Genomic DNA, 12,642 nt, shown 5'->3' on the forward strand with positions numbered 1-12,642 from the left:
TGTGGCTCCCCGTTTGTGGAATGCTCTCCCCAGGGAGACTCGCCTGGCACCTTCATTAGATTTTTAGGGACCATGAGAAAATGTTCCTCTTCGACCAGGCCTTTGGCAGATTAATATTCTTTTAAATAGTGTCCTTTCAAATATATTGGGGAGGGGTATTTCTTTCTTTCTCGTTTTTATTATCTGTTTAATGTTTTTATGTTCTGAGCCGCCCTGAGATATCCGGATGAAGGGCTGTATGCAAATTTAATAAAATCAATCAATCTTTGGCTAGGCAGAGAGGTGCAAACATTGACACTTCCATGCTCTTGTTCATAGTGTGGCCTTTGCTTAAATCTCTAAAGCATGGGTAGGCAAACTAAAGCCTGGGGGCCATATCCGGCCCAATCGCCTTCTAAATCGGCCTGCGGACGGTCCGGGAATCAGCGTGTTTTTACATGAGTAGAATGTGTCCTTTGATTTAAAATGCATCTCTGGGTTATTTGTGGGGCATATGAATTTGTTCATTCCCCCCCAAAAAATATATAGTCCAGCCCCCCACAAGGTCTGAGGGCCAGTGGGCTGGCCCCCTGCTGAAAAGGTTTGCTGACCCCTGCTCTATTGCTTCACTGCAGGCCCCTTCGAATTCCACCGAACTGCATGCCTACAATGCCGGCGTTCAGATGGGCTGTTGGGGTTTGGTCATCTATGCCGCTACTGCAGCTGTGTGTTCAGGTAAGAGGTTCTGCGCCGGCAGCTGAAAGTCTCTGCACCCCAGACCAGCGAAGCCGTGTGTGGCTGACAGATAAGAGAATCGAGGAAGGGGACTGAGCGGGGGAAATTAGCCCTGGCCATGAAGTGCTTTAATGAGGGAGAGTTGGGCGGCTAATTGCACCCGGAGCGCGGGGCGCTTTTCTCTAACGGCAACATGCTTGGCCCCCTTTCTGCAGCCTTGCTACAGAAATACTTGGACAACTATGACCTCAGCATCCGAGTGATCTACATCCTGGGCACTCTGGGCTTCTCCATTGGCACGGCAGTGATGGCCATGTTCCCCAATGTGTACGTCGCCATGATCATGATCAGCTCCATGGGCATCGTTTCCATGAGTATATCCTACTGCCCCTACGCCCTTCTAGGGCAGTATCACGACATCAAGCAGGTAGGTGGCCGTGGGCCGGGCGTTGGGGGACGTGAGTTGGGCAAGAACCACATGGATGGATGAAGTCAGACCCCAGATCCATCCAGCCCAGCCACTGTCTACTGCAGCCTTCCCTGACCGGGCGTCCTGGACTACATTTCCCATCAGGCCCAGCAAGCACAGAGGGGGGTTCATGCTTTGAAGGCATCCCACGGCATACACAGACCTGCAGAGTCAGCCTTTAAGCTCTGGAGAGCCTTCAGGGAATGGGAAGAGATGGAGACAAGCCCGTCAAATTGTAGTTTGCAGTTGGAAAGCCCAGTATTCAGCAAGCAGCACTTCAGGCTGCTTTTGGCCTGAGGATTACCAGATCCTCGTACATATACATATACATATACATATACATATACATATACATATACATATATACATATACATATACATATACATATACATATACATATACATATAAATGGAGACGCAGGTGGCGCTGTGGGTTAAACCACAGAGCCTAGGACTTGCCGATCAGAAGGTCGGCGGTTCGAATCCCCGCAATGGGGTGAGCTCCTGTTGCTCGGTCCCTGCTCCTGCCAACCTAGCAGTTCGAAAGCACACCAAGTAGATAAATAGGTACCACTCTGCCGCGAAGGTAAACGGCGTTTCTGTGCACTGCTCTGGTTCGCCAGAAGCGGCTTAGTCATGCTGGCCACATGACCCGGAAGCTGTACACCAGCTCCCTCGGCCAATAAAGGAAGATGAGCACCGCAACTCCAGTCGGCCACGACTGGACCTAACGGTCAGGGATACCTTTACCTTTACCTATACATTCACACACACACATATTTTCTGTTATACAATTTAAAATACTCATTTTAACATCATTAAAATATCAATGGCGTCTGTTCTTCTCCTTCCATGGTTCGTTTTTCATATCATAGATTCCTGCGTATTTTACAAAAGCTAAACCATTCAATATTCCATCAATACATCCATCAAACCTGATTTACACTGTTGAATTTACCTTAATGCTTCCAACCTTTTCAGGTGTGCATAGCTCCCCCCCATATATTCAGTAAACGTTTTCCAATCTTCTCTAAACGTATGTTCTTGTTCTCTACTTCCATATGTTAAATCTGCAAGCTGCGCATATTCCGTCACCTTAAGTTGCCATTCTTCTTCAGTTGGGACCTCGCTCGTTTTCCATTTTGGGGCTAACAGAACACGGGCTGCAGTAGTTGCATACATAAATAACCTTCTTTTTTTTGACACTTGAGAATTGTGTTCTGAATTATCCCCTACAGAAAGCACTCTGGGTTTTTTGGAAAAGTAATTTTAAACATTTCCTCCCCCCTCCCCCATTCATTATAGATTAGTTCCCAGTACAGTGGTACCTCTGGATACGAACGGGATCCGTTCTGGAGCCCCGTTCGCATCCTGAAGTCAACGCAACCCGCGTCTGCGCATGCACGGGTCGCGATTCGCCGCTTCCGCGCATGCGTGTGGCGTCATTTCGAGTGTCTGCGCATGCGTGAGCGGCGAAACCCAGAAGTAACGCATTCTGTTACTTCCGGGTCGCTGCGGAGTGCAACCCAAAAGTGCTCAACCTGAAGCAACTTCAAGCCGAGGTATGACTGTACTCTTTTACAAGTCCACCACATATGAAAGAAGGTTCCCGCCACCTCTTTGCAGTTCCTGACCACAGACGTAAAGGACTTGTCCCCAGGGTGTCAGTCCCCAAAGCAAGCTGCTTCAGATACTGCAACGCAATGTGTGCTCTGCTACCCAATTCCCCGTTTTGTTGATAGCATCTCCTGTCCCCTTCTCTTTCAGTATATCCACCATAGCCCTGGGAACTCAAAGCGAGGTTTTGGCATAGACTGCGCCATCTTGTCCTGCCAAGTCTACATCTCCCAGATCCTCGTGGCCTCTGCGCTGGGAGGAGTGGTGGACGCCGTGGGCACCGTGCGGGTCATACCCATGGTGGCGTCGGTAGGGTCTTTCTTGGGCTTCCTGACGGCCACGTTCCTGGTGATTTACCCCGACGTCGGCGAGAGCCCGAAGGAAGAGCAGAAAGGGCTGGCGCCTCCCGAGGCGGCCGAGAGCGGCGGCGACGCGGATGGGGAGAAGCCGACCGTGATCAAGCTCTCTCGGAAAGAAGCCTCCGCGACAGAAGTGGAAAGCGAGTCGGTCGTTTGAGCGAAGCGCCGCCATTTGCACACATTCCAAGCCGTTTCAGGTGCATGAATCGGGACGTTCTCGCAAAGCAGAATCTGAACTTTTCAAAGGACATCCTTGCTGCAGCATCGGATTGAAATGGTTCTTTCATGCAAAGATGTAGATGAAATTCCATAGTCTTAGGGTAGCCTTGAATAGGTAGCTTTGATGCTGATTGCTTTCTCTACAATCCAGAAAAATCTCCTTTCTTAGAGGTATTTTTAATGGCGAGAAAACACGTTTCCATGGGGACTTTTATCGATGGGCAGGAAAACGTTCTTGCGTGGTTTGCTTTGTTTTTTTAAGACCTCGTGGCGGTTTTTCAAAATTCTCAAATCACCCATTCGGACTGTTTATTTCCCTTCCACCCACACCACCATTTTTAAAAACTGTAATTAAAAAACGAAAGCAATTCTGGCTGTGGCTTTTGCAGAAAAGTTTTCTGTTTTTTGTTCTGACTCCTTCAGACCTTGCAAGTTCAGTAGGATGGTGTATTTTAAAACTGATGCCGTTTTTATTAGGCTGGCAGCCGCGGTTCTCTGCTTTATGTTCCTCACCCCCTGGAACCATAGTCTGGATTTCATTATTTTTCCGTGCAATTACTACTAAGTATTCCCCCACCCACGACTTCCCTTGGACTTATTGCATCAGTTACTGCAAGAATTGCTGTCGCTTTATTTTTTATTATTATTTTTATTTTTATTCAAGCTGTTTTAAGCACCCGCACCTGCCGGCTGTTGCTTGCCAAGGATTCCTCGAGTGTGATCTCTTCGCCGCAGAGATGGCGATGTTTCGGTGGTTGGGAGGGACTTCTGGCTCTCCTCGGACGGTGGGAGGCGACATGCGTAGCTCTGAGGAGCACCAGTGGAACATTCTGTGACCTGTTTTGATCGGCGAGCCGGTCAGAATCTGACTTATTTTTCTTTTCATCTTTTGGTGGCGTTTGAAAGCCAATCATCTCCTTTGTGACGAAGCTGCTAATGGGGACGCGGATTCCCCGCTGTCAGTTTCTGCAGGCGGGCTGTGAGGTTCCCCTTTGTTTAGAAAGGGGGTCGTCGATTGCACTTTTTTCTGAACTTCTGGGCTGGAAATTGCGATAGCGGAGAGTTTCGAAAGGTAGTCTCGCTCCCGCAAGCGTAAACCAAAGGCCTACCTCTTGATACCTGCAGCCTGGAGAGAAAGAGAGAGAGAGTGCGTGCGTGTTGCGTGTGTTATTGTTGTTGTTGTTGTTTTTAAAAAGGAAAATGTATCTTGAAACAGCTTTGGGCCTTAAAGAAAACAAAATTCACCATTTTTAAAAAAAAAATATGCTGTAACTTTATTTAGTCGGAATCTTACTAAGCTGTTTTCCCACGTCCTTTCAACCCAGACTCCCTCCCCTCCCAGCCCCCAAATTCCGGGTCCAGGACAATAGCAGTAACACACATAGCAGGTTGTCGGGTAGACCAGGCTCTCATACCAAGCCAAGTGTCATTGCTGGGGATCGACAGCCTGTTAGAGGATGTCCTTAACAACAGCCAGCTTAGAAGGTCCTTCTCTTCACAAATATGGGGGGGGGGGGGCTTCTCCTTGCACGTTCCCCTTGCGCCTTGCAGGCAGTGGGAGCCAAAAGAGGCCGCAGCTGGTTTGCAGGCTGAAACCGCAGTGAAACCCAGGCTGCTCTTGCGAGAGATTTCTGCTGCCTCAAACTCACCTATTTAAAATGCATGCCTTGAACCATGCTGCTGCAAGTATAGCGATTCGAAAGCAAAAATCCTATCTTATCTATATATTTCAGAATGAAAAGCAGTTTTTAATAAATTACTTGAATTGTCAATTGTATGTATGTTTGACATAGCTGAAATGGAAATCGCCCGGCTGGCATCTCTTGGGTAGTTTGATGGCATCTCCTGTTTGTTTCTTAGCTCTCCATCAATTTACATATTTTTACCTCCGTAGGTGGGCGGGGGGGGGGGTGGACAGGGTTTGCATAGGCTTTTTAGAGGCCAGGAGGATTACATGAATACTCATTTTGTATACAGGGTTTCACAAACCGTTTTTTAAATGTCTGAGGTCCCCCTCCCCTCCCCCAAAAAAGACGACTATTTGGTGCATTTTGTTTGAAACTTCTTTTCTGAGCACAGTATAAGACTACAGAAGCAATCTAGTTATTGGGGGGGGGGGGGACAGAAAAAGAAAAACCTTCCAGGAGCTTGTAACCAAGAGAGCCCCCCCCTCCACCTAAACAGAAAGTCTCCTTTCACTACACATAAGACTTTTTAATTTTATTTTTTGAAAAAGTACTCCACGACATTAATTTGAGATAGCTGTTCTCTGCGTAAATTGCACCTTGTTCTACGAGGACCCCACTTCGTCACTCCCGAAGGCGTGTAAAAATAGCAAGCTGCCACTTGCGGCTCGAATCCCGCTTTGAAGAGGAGGCAAAAAGGGAACACTCTCAAACGCCTCTGTTGGATCTCTCCCCTTGATGCAGTTTGAAGGTCACTCATTCGGCTCTGACATTTCTTTTCCTTGAAAGCTCTCTCCCCCCCCCCCTTTGATTCTGCCTTGCTCTGCCCGAACTATTGAGGATGAGGAAGGCAAGTGTTTATTTTCCAAAAAGGAAAAAGCTTTCTTTTCAGAGGACTCAAAAGCTTATTTTTGGAAGAGCACATCGAAATTTGGAGGCTTCCCGGCAGTTCCTTGGTTCCTACGAACACTCGCTTTCTGACCAGCCCTGCAGTTGCGGGGTCACAATTTTTGCGTCACTATTGGCCCTGCCAGAATCTGAAAAGCGACCATGCATTATGGTGCTAAGGAGAAAATGGGCAGGTCTTGGTGAATTTTCTGATCTTTTGGACCCTTGTGAACATGGGCAAACGAGAGATTTAGCCTTGTAGCAGGGCTTAAACCCTCCTAAACATTTATGCCATAGAATTCTGAATAGCATTTCCCTTCCTGCGCTCTAGAATTTGCTCTTTAGGGCTTCTGAACTGCAGCCGCCAAGACGTGCTGCTGTCTGTCGAGAGATGCAAAGAACTTGGAGCAAATGGGCCTCGATGAGCCCAGAGCCAAGGTGGAAAGAGCAAGCCCCAAATTCTGTCTGGGAGCCAGTCGTGTTGTGTTTTCATCTTTGTAGATGCATTTAATGTCTTGGTCCCATCTCATTAAATCCCAGCACGGGATCATCGTCGTTCCCATTTGCCTTCTTCAGATGCTCAAGTTCAAATGCAGTTGAGCAGAACTGAATTGGGAAACGTCTTGATTTTGGAAAGGCAGAGGGAGCTTCCTATGCCGGCTGTGAAAGCTGTTTAGACGTGCCACAGGAAGATACGAGGCAGATCTAAGGCCAACACACCCTGGAATTGTAGGTCCGGCTTTGGTTTGGGGGGTCTCTGAATCCCCCACATCCGAACAACCCCACCATTTCCAGCGGTCTTTAGGAGAAGCGTCAGCCTCTGAGTTTTTTACATCATGAGCACACGTCTCATTCTTTCATCTGTCTCTTATAGAGCATACTGTTAGAATGGGGCACTTCCTTTTCCTCGCTGATTTTGAGACGCCGCACCTTCAACCAAATCTTTGCGGAGCGTCTGGCTCACAGACACGTTGAACACGCTGAAAATCTTCTGTAGTTGCCATCAGATACCTGGTCTCATGGGCAGCATTTATTGGACTTTGTAGGGCTTGATAGGGTTATATGTAATCTTTAAAAAAAGAAAGAAATCACACAAATTGATTTCCTGTGGCAATATCCAGCTGGGCTTCAAGCTTGTATATTTATGACGGCTTGTGGAGAGAAAAGCAATAACCTCTTTCTCCTGATTTGCACATGGGGAATTGAACCCAAATACTCTTTTTGATACCCTGGTCTTCCCCCTGCCTATTCCACCAGCCAGGCTTTCTTCAAGATTCCCAACCGCACCATGTGGGCGACTGATCCTCCTCTTAGGAGACGAGGCAGTCAGGAGATTGGAAGACCGGAACCCGTGTGATTTTTCCTGGCCCTGTCCATTGCTTTTTACTTTAGGCCATTTCCATGAAAGTGGAGGATAAGAAAGCTCTCTTTAAAGGACTGGCGAAGGAGGCTGCCCCATCACCATCTTGCCTCTGCCGGGAATGTTTGTTTTCTTCTTTTCCTCCTATGGATGAAACCTCCAGCAGAGGTTCCCTAGGCTGGATTTTCCAGAAGACAAATCTTAGCCAAGATACGGGGGGGATAGCATCAACTGCCCCGGCTTCCAGTTTTGAATTCGTTCTGCTGAAACCCGTTTGAGAAGGCTGTGGCAAAAGAGCTGCAATTTCTGGTCTGCAATCCAGAATCGGACCATGTCATGAGAGTGGCAAATAACCTCATCTAACTGCATGGAGTCATCATCTTGAAAGGCATGTTAGTGCCACTCGGTCTGATTTCTGCCATCTTTAAAGGCGGCTTTCGGTACCCATTTTAAAGGCACTCTCTTGTGCTGCGGAGGGAGGGGGCAGTGAAGCCGTTAGGCTGCAAAGCCAAAGCTTGACCCATCACTCCACCCCAAAACAGAGCATGATAACTAAAACCCAGCAGAGTATTTCCTCTTTGCAGCTCAATTTTAGGAGCTCACCTGGGCACCTGGCATTCTTCTGGTTCCACCTTTTCACCATTCAGTCGCAGAAAAGCTTTTTTCTTTGTTTTAAAAATGAAAAGCGGTTGGGCCTGGTTAAGGATGAATTAAAACGGAACGGCTTGGGCCTCGTTCTGCTGCTGTTTTCACTGTACATTGAAACATGGTGTTCCCTGCCCTTTCCTTCTGCCTGCTAGCAGGATGCAATCAGCTCTGACTTAGATCCACCCGTTGCTTCTTACACAACCCGAAATCTTGCATGATTCCCCACGTAAGCACATGTAGCAACTTTTGAGTACCTGAAGTGTCTTTTTGTGGGGGTGGTGGGGAGTGATTTGGTTTTTATTCATTTGCAGCGACCCCTTGTTTCCCCCCCCACCCCCCGTTAATAGGCCAAATAAATGTAACAAGACACAAAAAATATTGCACAGAAATGGGGATAAGTGACTTGGGAAGAAAAAAAGAAAAGGATACCAAATTTCACCTGTGTGCGTCTTCTCCTAACTTATGGATTCTTAAACGCGCAGGTTTTGTCATTTAAACAGCCAAGCTACAAGTTTTTTAAGACTGCATTGCAGGAGGAATGCCATTTGCAAAACAGAACAAAAAGAAGAAGATATTATCTACCCAGAGTTCTGTGGTTCATGTTGCTCCCATAATAAAATGTTTTACTGAGGATGTATCTTCTGCTGAAACACTTGTTTATGCCCCCATTTTATTTTGTTTTTTTGAGGAAGGGTCTCAGAGACACCCACATGAATTCCAGAAGCATAGAGTCCTTACATGCACAACTTCCTTGTGGCAGTTAAATTCAGAGGGGGAGATGGTTTGGCTTTAATTCAAGAGTCAGGTGACACTTGGACCTTAGATGGGATGAATTCTTCCTTTCAGCAACTTCTGACAGGTAGGCTAGCCCTAAGGTGCTGGTTTTGTTTCTTCAAGTTGCCGGAATAATTCCCAGGTGCGGAAAACATAGTGTGCAAATTCTCCGCGCGTGTTCAAGGTGGTCGTTGCTAGAAGCTGTGAAGAGGCTTCTGCACAGTTTGTAGACCAGACCACCTTTGCTCAAGGGCGTTTTTATGATCCGTTTCCAGACAGCAAAGACTAAATCCACTGCCTGAGGGCTCTTTTGGGAAAAAACAAACAGTTGCCTAAGAGGGAGAATTCCACCCACTGCAACTTCTCTCACTATACACAGCTGTGGAACAAGCAAAAACAGCTGGAATTCCTTCTAAACACATCTCTCTTAAGATTCAGTAAATTTCTCTCCACGTGCACCTAAAAGCTCTGATGCAATAACTCGAGGAATCATCCTGGAGTTACAAAATGATACCTGGTAGGTCTTGCAGGCACCCTCGTCCGATGTGTAAGAGAACAGGACATGCATACCAGGGGCATTATAGAGGTTATGCATTTTCCAGATAGTTGCCAGTAAATTAACTTCCTATGAAAAGCGCCCAGGTAAATAAAACTGTAATTCTCTTGGGAGAATTACAATGTAAACTCCTTTTCTTCTTCAGGTCACAAAATAGCTTACTTCATTGATCAAGTGTCAAGCATCTAATTTCATAAAATTAGAACCCAGAAAATCTCAGCTCTGTCCGGCTTGGCCATCACCCGAGTTAGCATTGACTTTTAGTTCTGTTTTGTTTTTAAATTCGATAGAAGCCTAAACTCCTCCTGGATAGTACAATTTGATCATCTGATCTTTCCTACGCTATGTACTTTGTTGTTGTTGTTGTTGAATTTCTGCTGCAACATGGACCTGAAACCTTCTTGGTAGCCAAATGGCCAGCTTGAATATTAAAATAAAATAAAATAAATGCCTCCCCTAGTGAAAAGCTGCATATAGGCATCTCTTAATGAAAAAAAAATATAAGTAAATATATATATTTAGTTCCATTGTGAACTGGCCATATGACAACTTCTTGTTTATCAACTTATTAAGTTGGGGCAGTATACTAGCTCTTGCTGAGTTTAGCAATGTTTATAAGTGTGTGTTAAACACATAAATGTTTCGAGTTTAACGAGGAAAAAGGGATAAATAAGAAATGTGACCGATGAATGTGTCTGAGTGGATTAGATGGCAGAATGTTCTGGGATTTGATTTTGACACAGAGCTTTCTTTTTCTGGTTTTCAAGGTAAAGACTTGTTGCATGAGAAACAGTTTAACTGTTCTGCACTTTTGGTCTCTTTGTAATTTTCCCCCACACCCACCCATTTATGGATAGAAATGGCTGAATGTAGAGTTTAAAAGAGAGAAAAACAAACCACTATTTCACATTTACATGTGTTCAATCCATTGTTCTACAGTTCAATCTTAATAAACATTTCAATATGAGCCGGTGGATCTGGGTTTTTGTGTTCGTGGAGAATGGGAAATAAGTCAGTCCTGCTCTTACATAAATCTAAATAATTGGGTGCACATAGAATTTAAGAGAGCCAGCCCATTCTAGCCCTAGTTCCTCTCCAAATCTGTCCGCTAATGTTTTGGGTCCTCTTCCTTGTCTTCTGATACGCAGCCCCTCAGTAATAAGATGATGGGGGACACCTGGCTTACTAGCAGTATATGGAGGGAATGATCTCGGGGTCTTAATAGACCACAAGCTTAACATGAGTCCACAGTGTGATGCAGCAGCAAAAAAAGCTAATGCTATTCTAGGCTGCATCAACAGAAGTATAGTATCCACATCAAGGGAAGTAATAGTGCTACTCTATTCTGCCTTGGTCAGACCACACTTGGAATATTGTGTCCAGTTCTGGGTACCACAAATTAAGAAGGATATTGACAAGCTGGAAGGTGTGCAGAGGAGGGCGACCAAGATGATCAGGGGTCTGGAAACCAAGCTTTATGAGGAGCAGTTGAAGGAGCTGGGTATGTTTAGCCTGAAAAAGAGTGAGAGGAGATATGAGGTTGTTTAGTCATGTCCGACTCTTTGTGACCCCATGGACCAGAGCACGCCAGGCACTCCTGTCTTCCACTGCCTCACGCAGTTTGGTCAAACTCATGTTGGTAGCTTCAAGAACACCGTCCAACCATCTTGCCCTCTGTCGTCCCCTTCTCCTTGTGCCCTCCATCTTTCCCAACATGAGGGTCTTTTCCAGGGAATCTTCTCTTCTCATGAGGTGGCCAAAGTATTGGAGCCTCAGCTTCAGGATCTGTCCTTCCAGTGAACACTCGGGGCTGATTTTCTTCAGAATGGAGAGGTTTGATCTTCTTGCAGTCCATGGGACTCTGAAGAGTCTGATAGCCATCTTCAAATATCTCAAGGGCTGTCACATAGAAGAGGGAACAAGCTTGTTTTCTCCTGCTCTGGAATGTAGGACTTGAACCAATGGATTCAAGTTAACAAGAAAGGAGATTCTGACAGTAAGAGCTGTTCAACCGTGGAACCTCGGAAGGTTGTGGTCTCTCCTTCCGTGGAGGTTTTTAAGCAGAGGTTGGGTGGCCATCTGTCATGGATGCTTTTGTTGAAATTCCTGCATTGCAGGGGGTTGGACTAGATGACCCTGGGGGTCCCTTTCGACTCTGCTATTCCAGGATTCTAGGTTCCTGGGCCTGGCATGAAATGTTACTGCATCTTTGTACAAACTTAAGGCCGCAATAATGTTCGCTCTCTCCTCCCTTCCACTACCCCTGGGAAGTGGAACGTGGTTTCAGACATTACACAAGGAGCTTGGAATTATTATTATTATTATTATTATTATATTTATTTATTTATACATACATACCCCGCCCATCTGGCTGGGTTTCCCCAGCCACTCTGGGTGGCTTCCAACAGAATATTAAAATACAATAACCTATTAAACATTAAAAGCTTCCCTAAGCAGGGTATGCACGGGACATGGGTGGCGCTGTGGGTTAAACCACAGAGCCTAGGACTTGCTGATCAGAAGGTCAGTGGTTCGAATCCCCGCGACAGGGTGAGCTCCCGTTGCTCGGTCCCTGTTCCTGCCAACCTAGCAGTTCGAAAGCACGTCAAAGTGCAAGTAGATAAATAGGTACCGCTCCGGCGGGAAGGTAAACGGCGTTTCCGTGCGCTGCTCTGGTTCACCAGAAGCGGCTTAGTCATGCTGGCTACATGACCCGGAAGCTGTACGCCGGCTCCCTTGGCCAATAAAGCGAGATGAGCGCCACAACCCCAGAATTGGTCACGACTGGACCTAATGGTCAGGGGTCCCTTTACCTTTAAACAGGGTGTGCACTGTTCCTTCACAGGTTCATTCCACCCCCACGTCCTCCCTGCTTCCATCTAAAGTTCAAAGTCATCCCTCTTCTTGCTGCGCAGCTGACTCTCCCAGCCTTTGAAACTGTAGATGCAGACAGACAGACAGCCATGTCCACAGCACTGAAAACTCGCACCACCAATGAGCAGGAAAAGCTGCCTGTCTGGTCCTCAAGCTGTTTGTGGCTGCTTGTATGTGGCAGCAGCCCAAGAACTCCTTCCCTCTCACTAGCTACACCGTTTGTCATTTCTCTTTGCCAAGTGAGCAGTTACAATGCTCACGTATACAAAATGCTGGCATGAAAGTGGCAAGCTCTACTCTGTAAACATCCCAAGGCATCTTGGTGCCTGGGCTCACTGAGCAAGAATCGCCACCTCTGGGCCTACAGCAGACAAACGGCGCTGACGACTTCAAAAAAAGTTGAGTTCCACGAGACAAGACTCCCAGGGAAGCATGGTTAACAAAGTCTCAGAAACAAGTCTTTTAATCTGCATCAACCA

The 12,642-nt window shown here is 46.5% G+C and overlaps 1 protein-coding gene across 5 annotated transcripts in view; it reads left to right on the forward strand.

The window, feature by feature from the left end:
• SLC45A4 (solute carrier family 45 member 4) overlaps positions 1-10,256 on the forward strand; it is a 111,759-nt gene extending 101,503 nt beyond the window's left edge. For all 5 annotated transcript variants that reach the window (XM_083450543.1, XM_083450542.1, XM_083450546.1 and 2 more), the window contains 3 exons: positions 615-714; positions 930-1,141; positions 2,951-10,256. In XM_083450543.1, coding sequence (XP_083306669.1) covers positions 615-714; positions 930-1,141; positions 2,951-3,316 — 678 coding nt within the window. In that variant the 3' untranslated portion in view covers positions 3,317-10,256. The remainder of the gene's footprint in view (positions 1-614; positions 715-929; positions 1,142-2,950) is intronic.
• The last annotated feature ends 2,386 nt before the right edge of the window (positions 10,257-12,642 follow it).

Source organism: Podarcis tiliguerta (genome assembly GCF_965153285.1).
Source record: "Podarcis tiliguerta genome assembly, chromosome: 7".
NCBI lineage: Eukaryota > Metazoa > Chordata > Lepidosauria > Squamata > Lacertidae > Podarcis > Podarcis tiliguerta.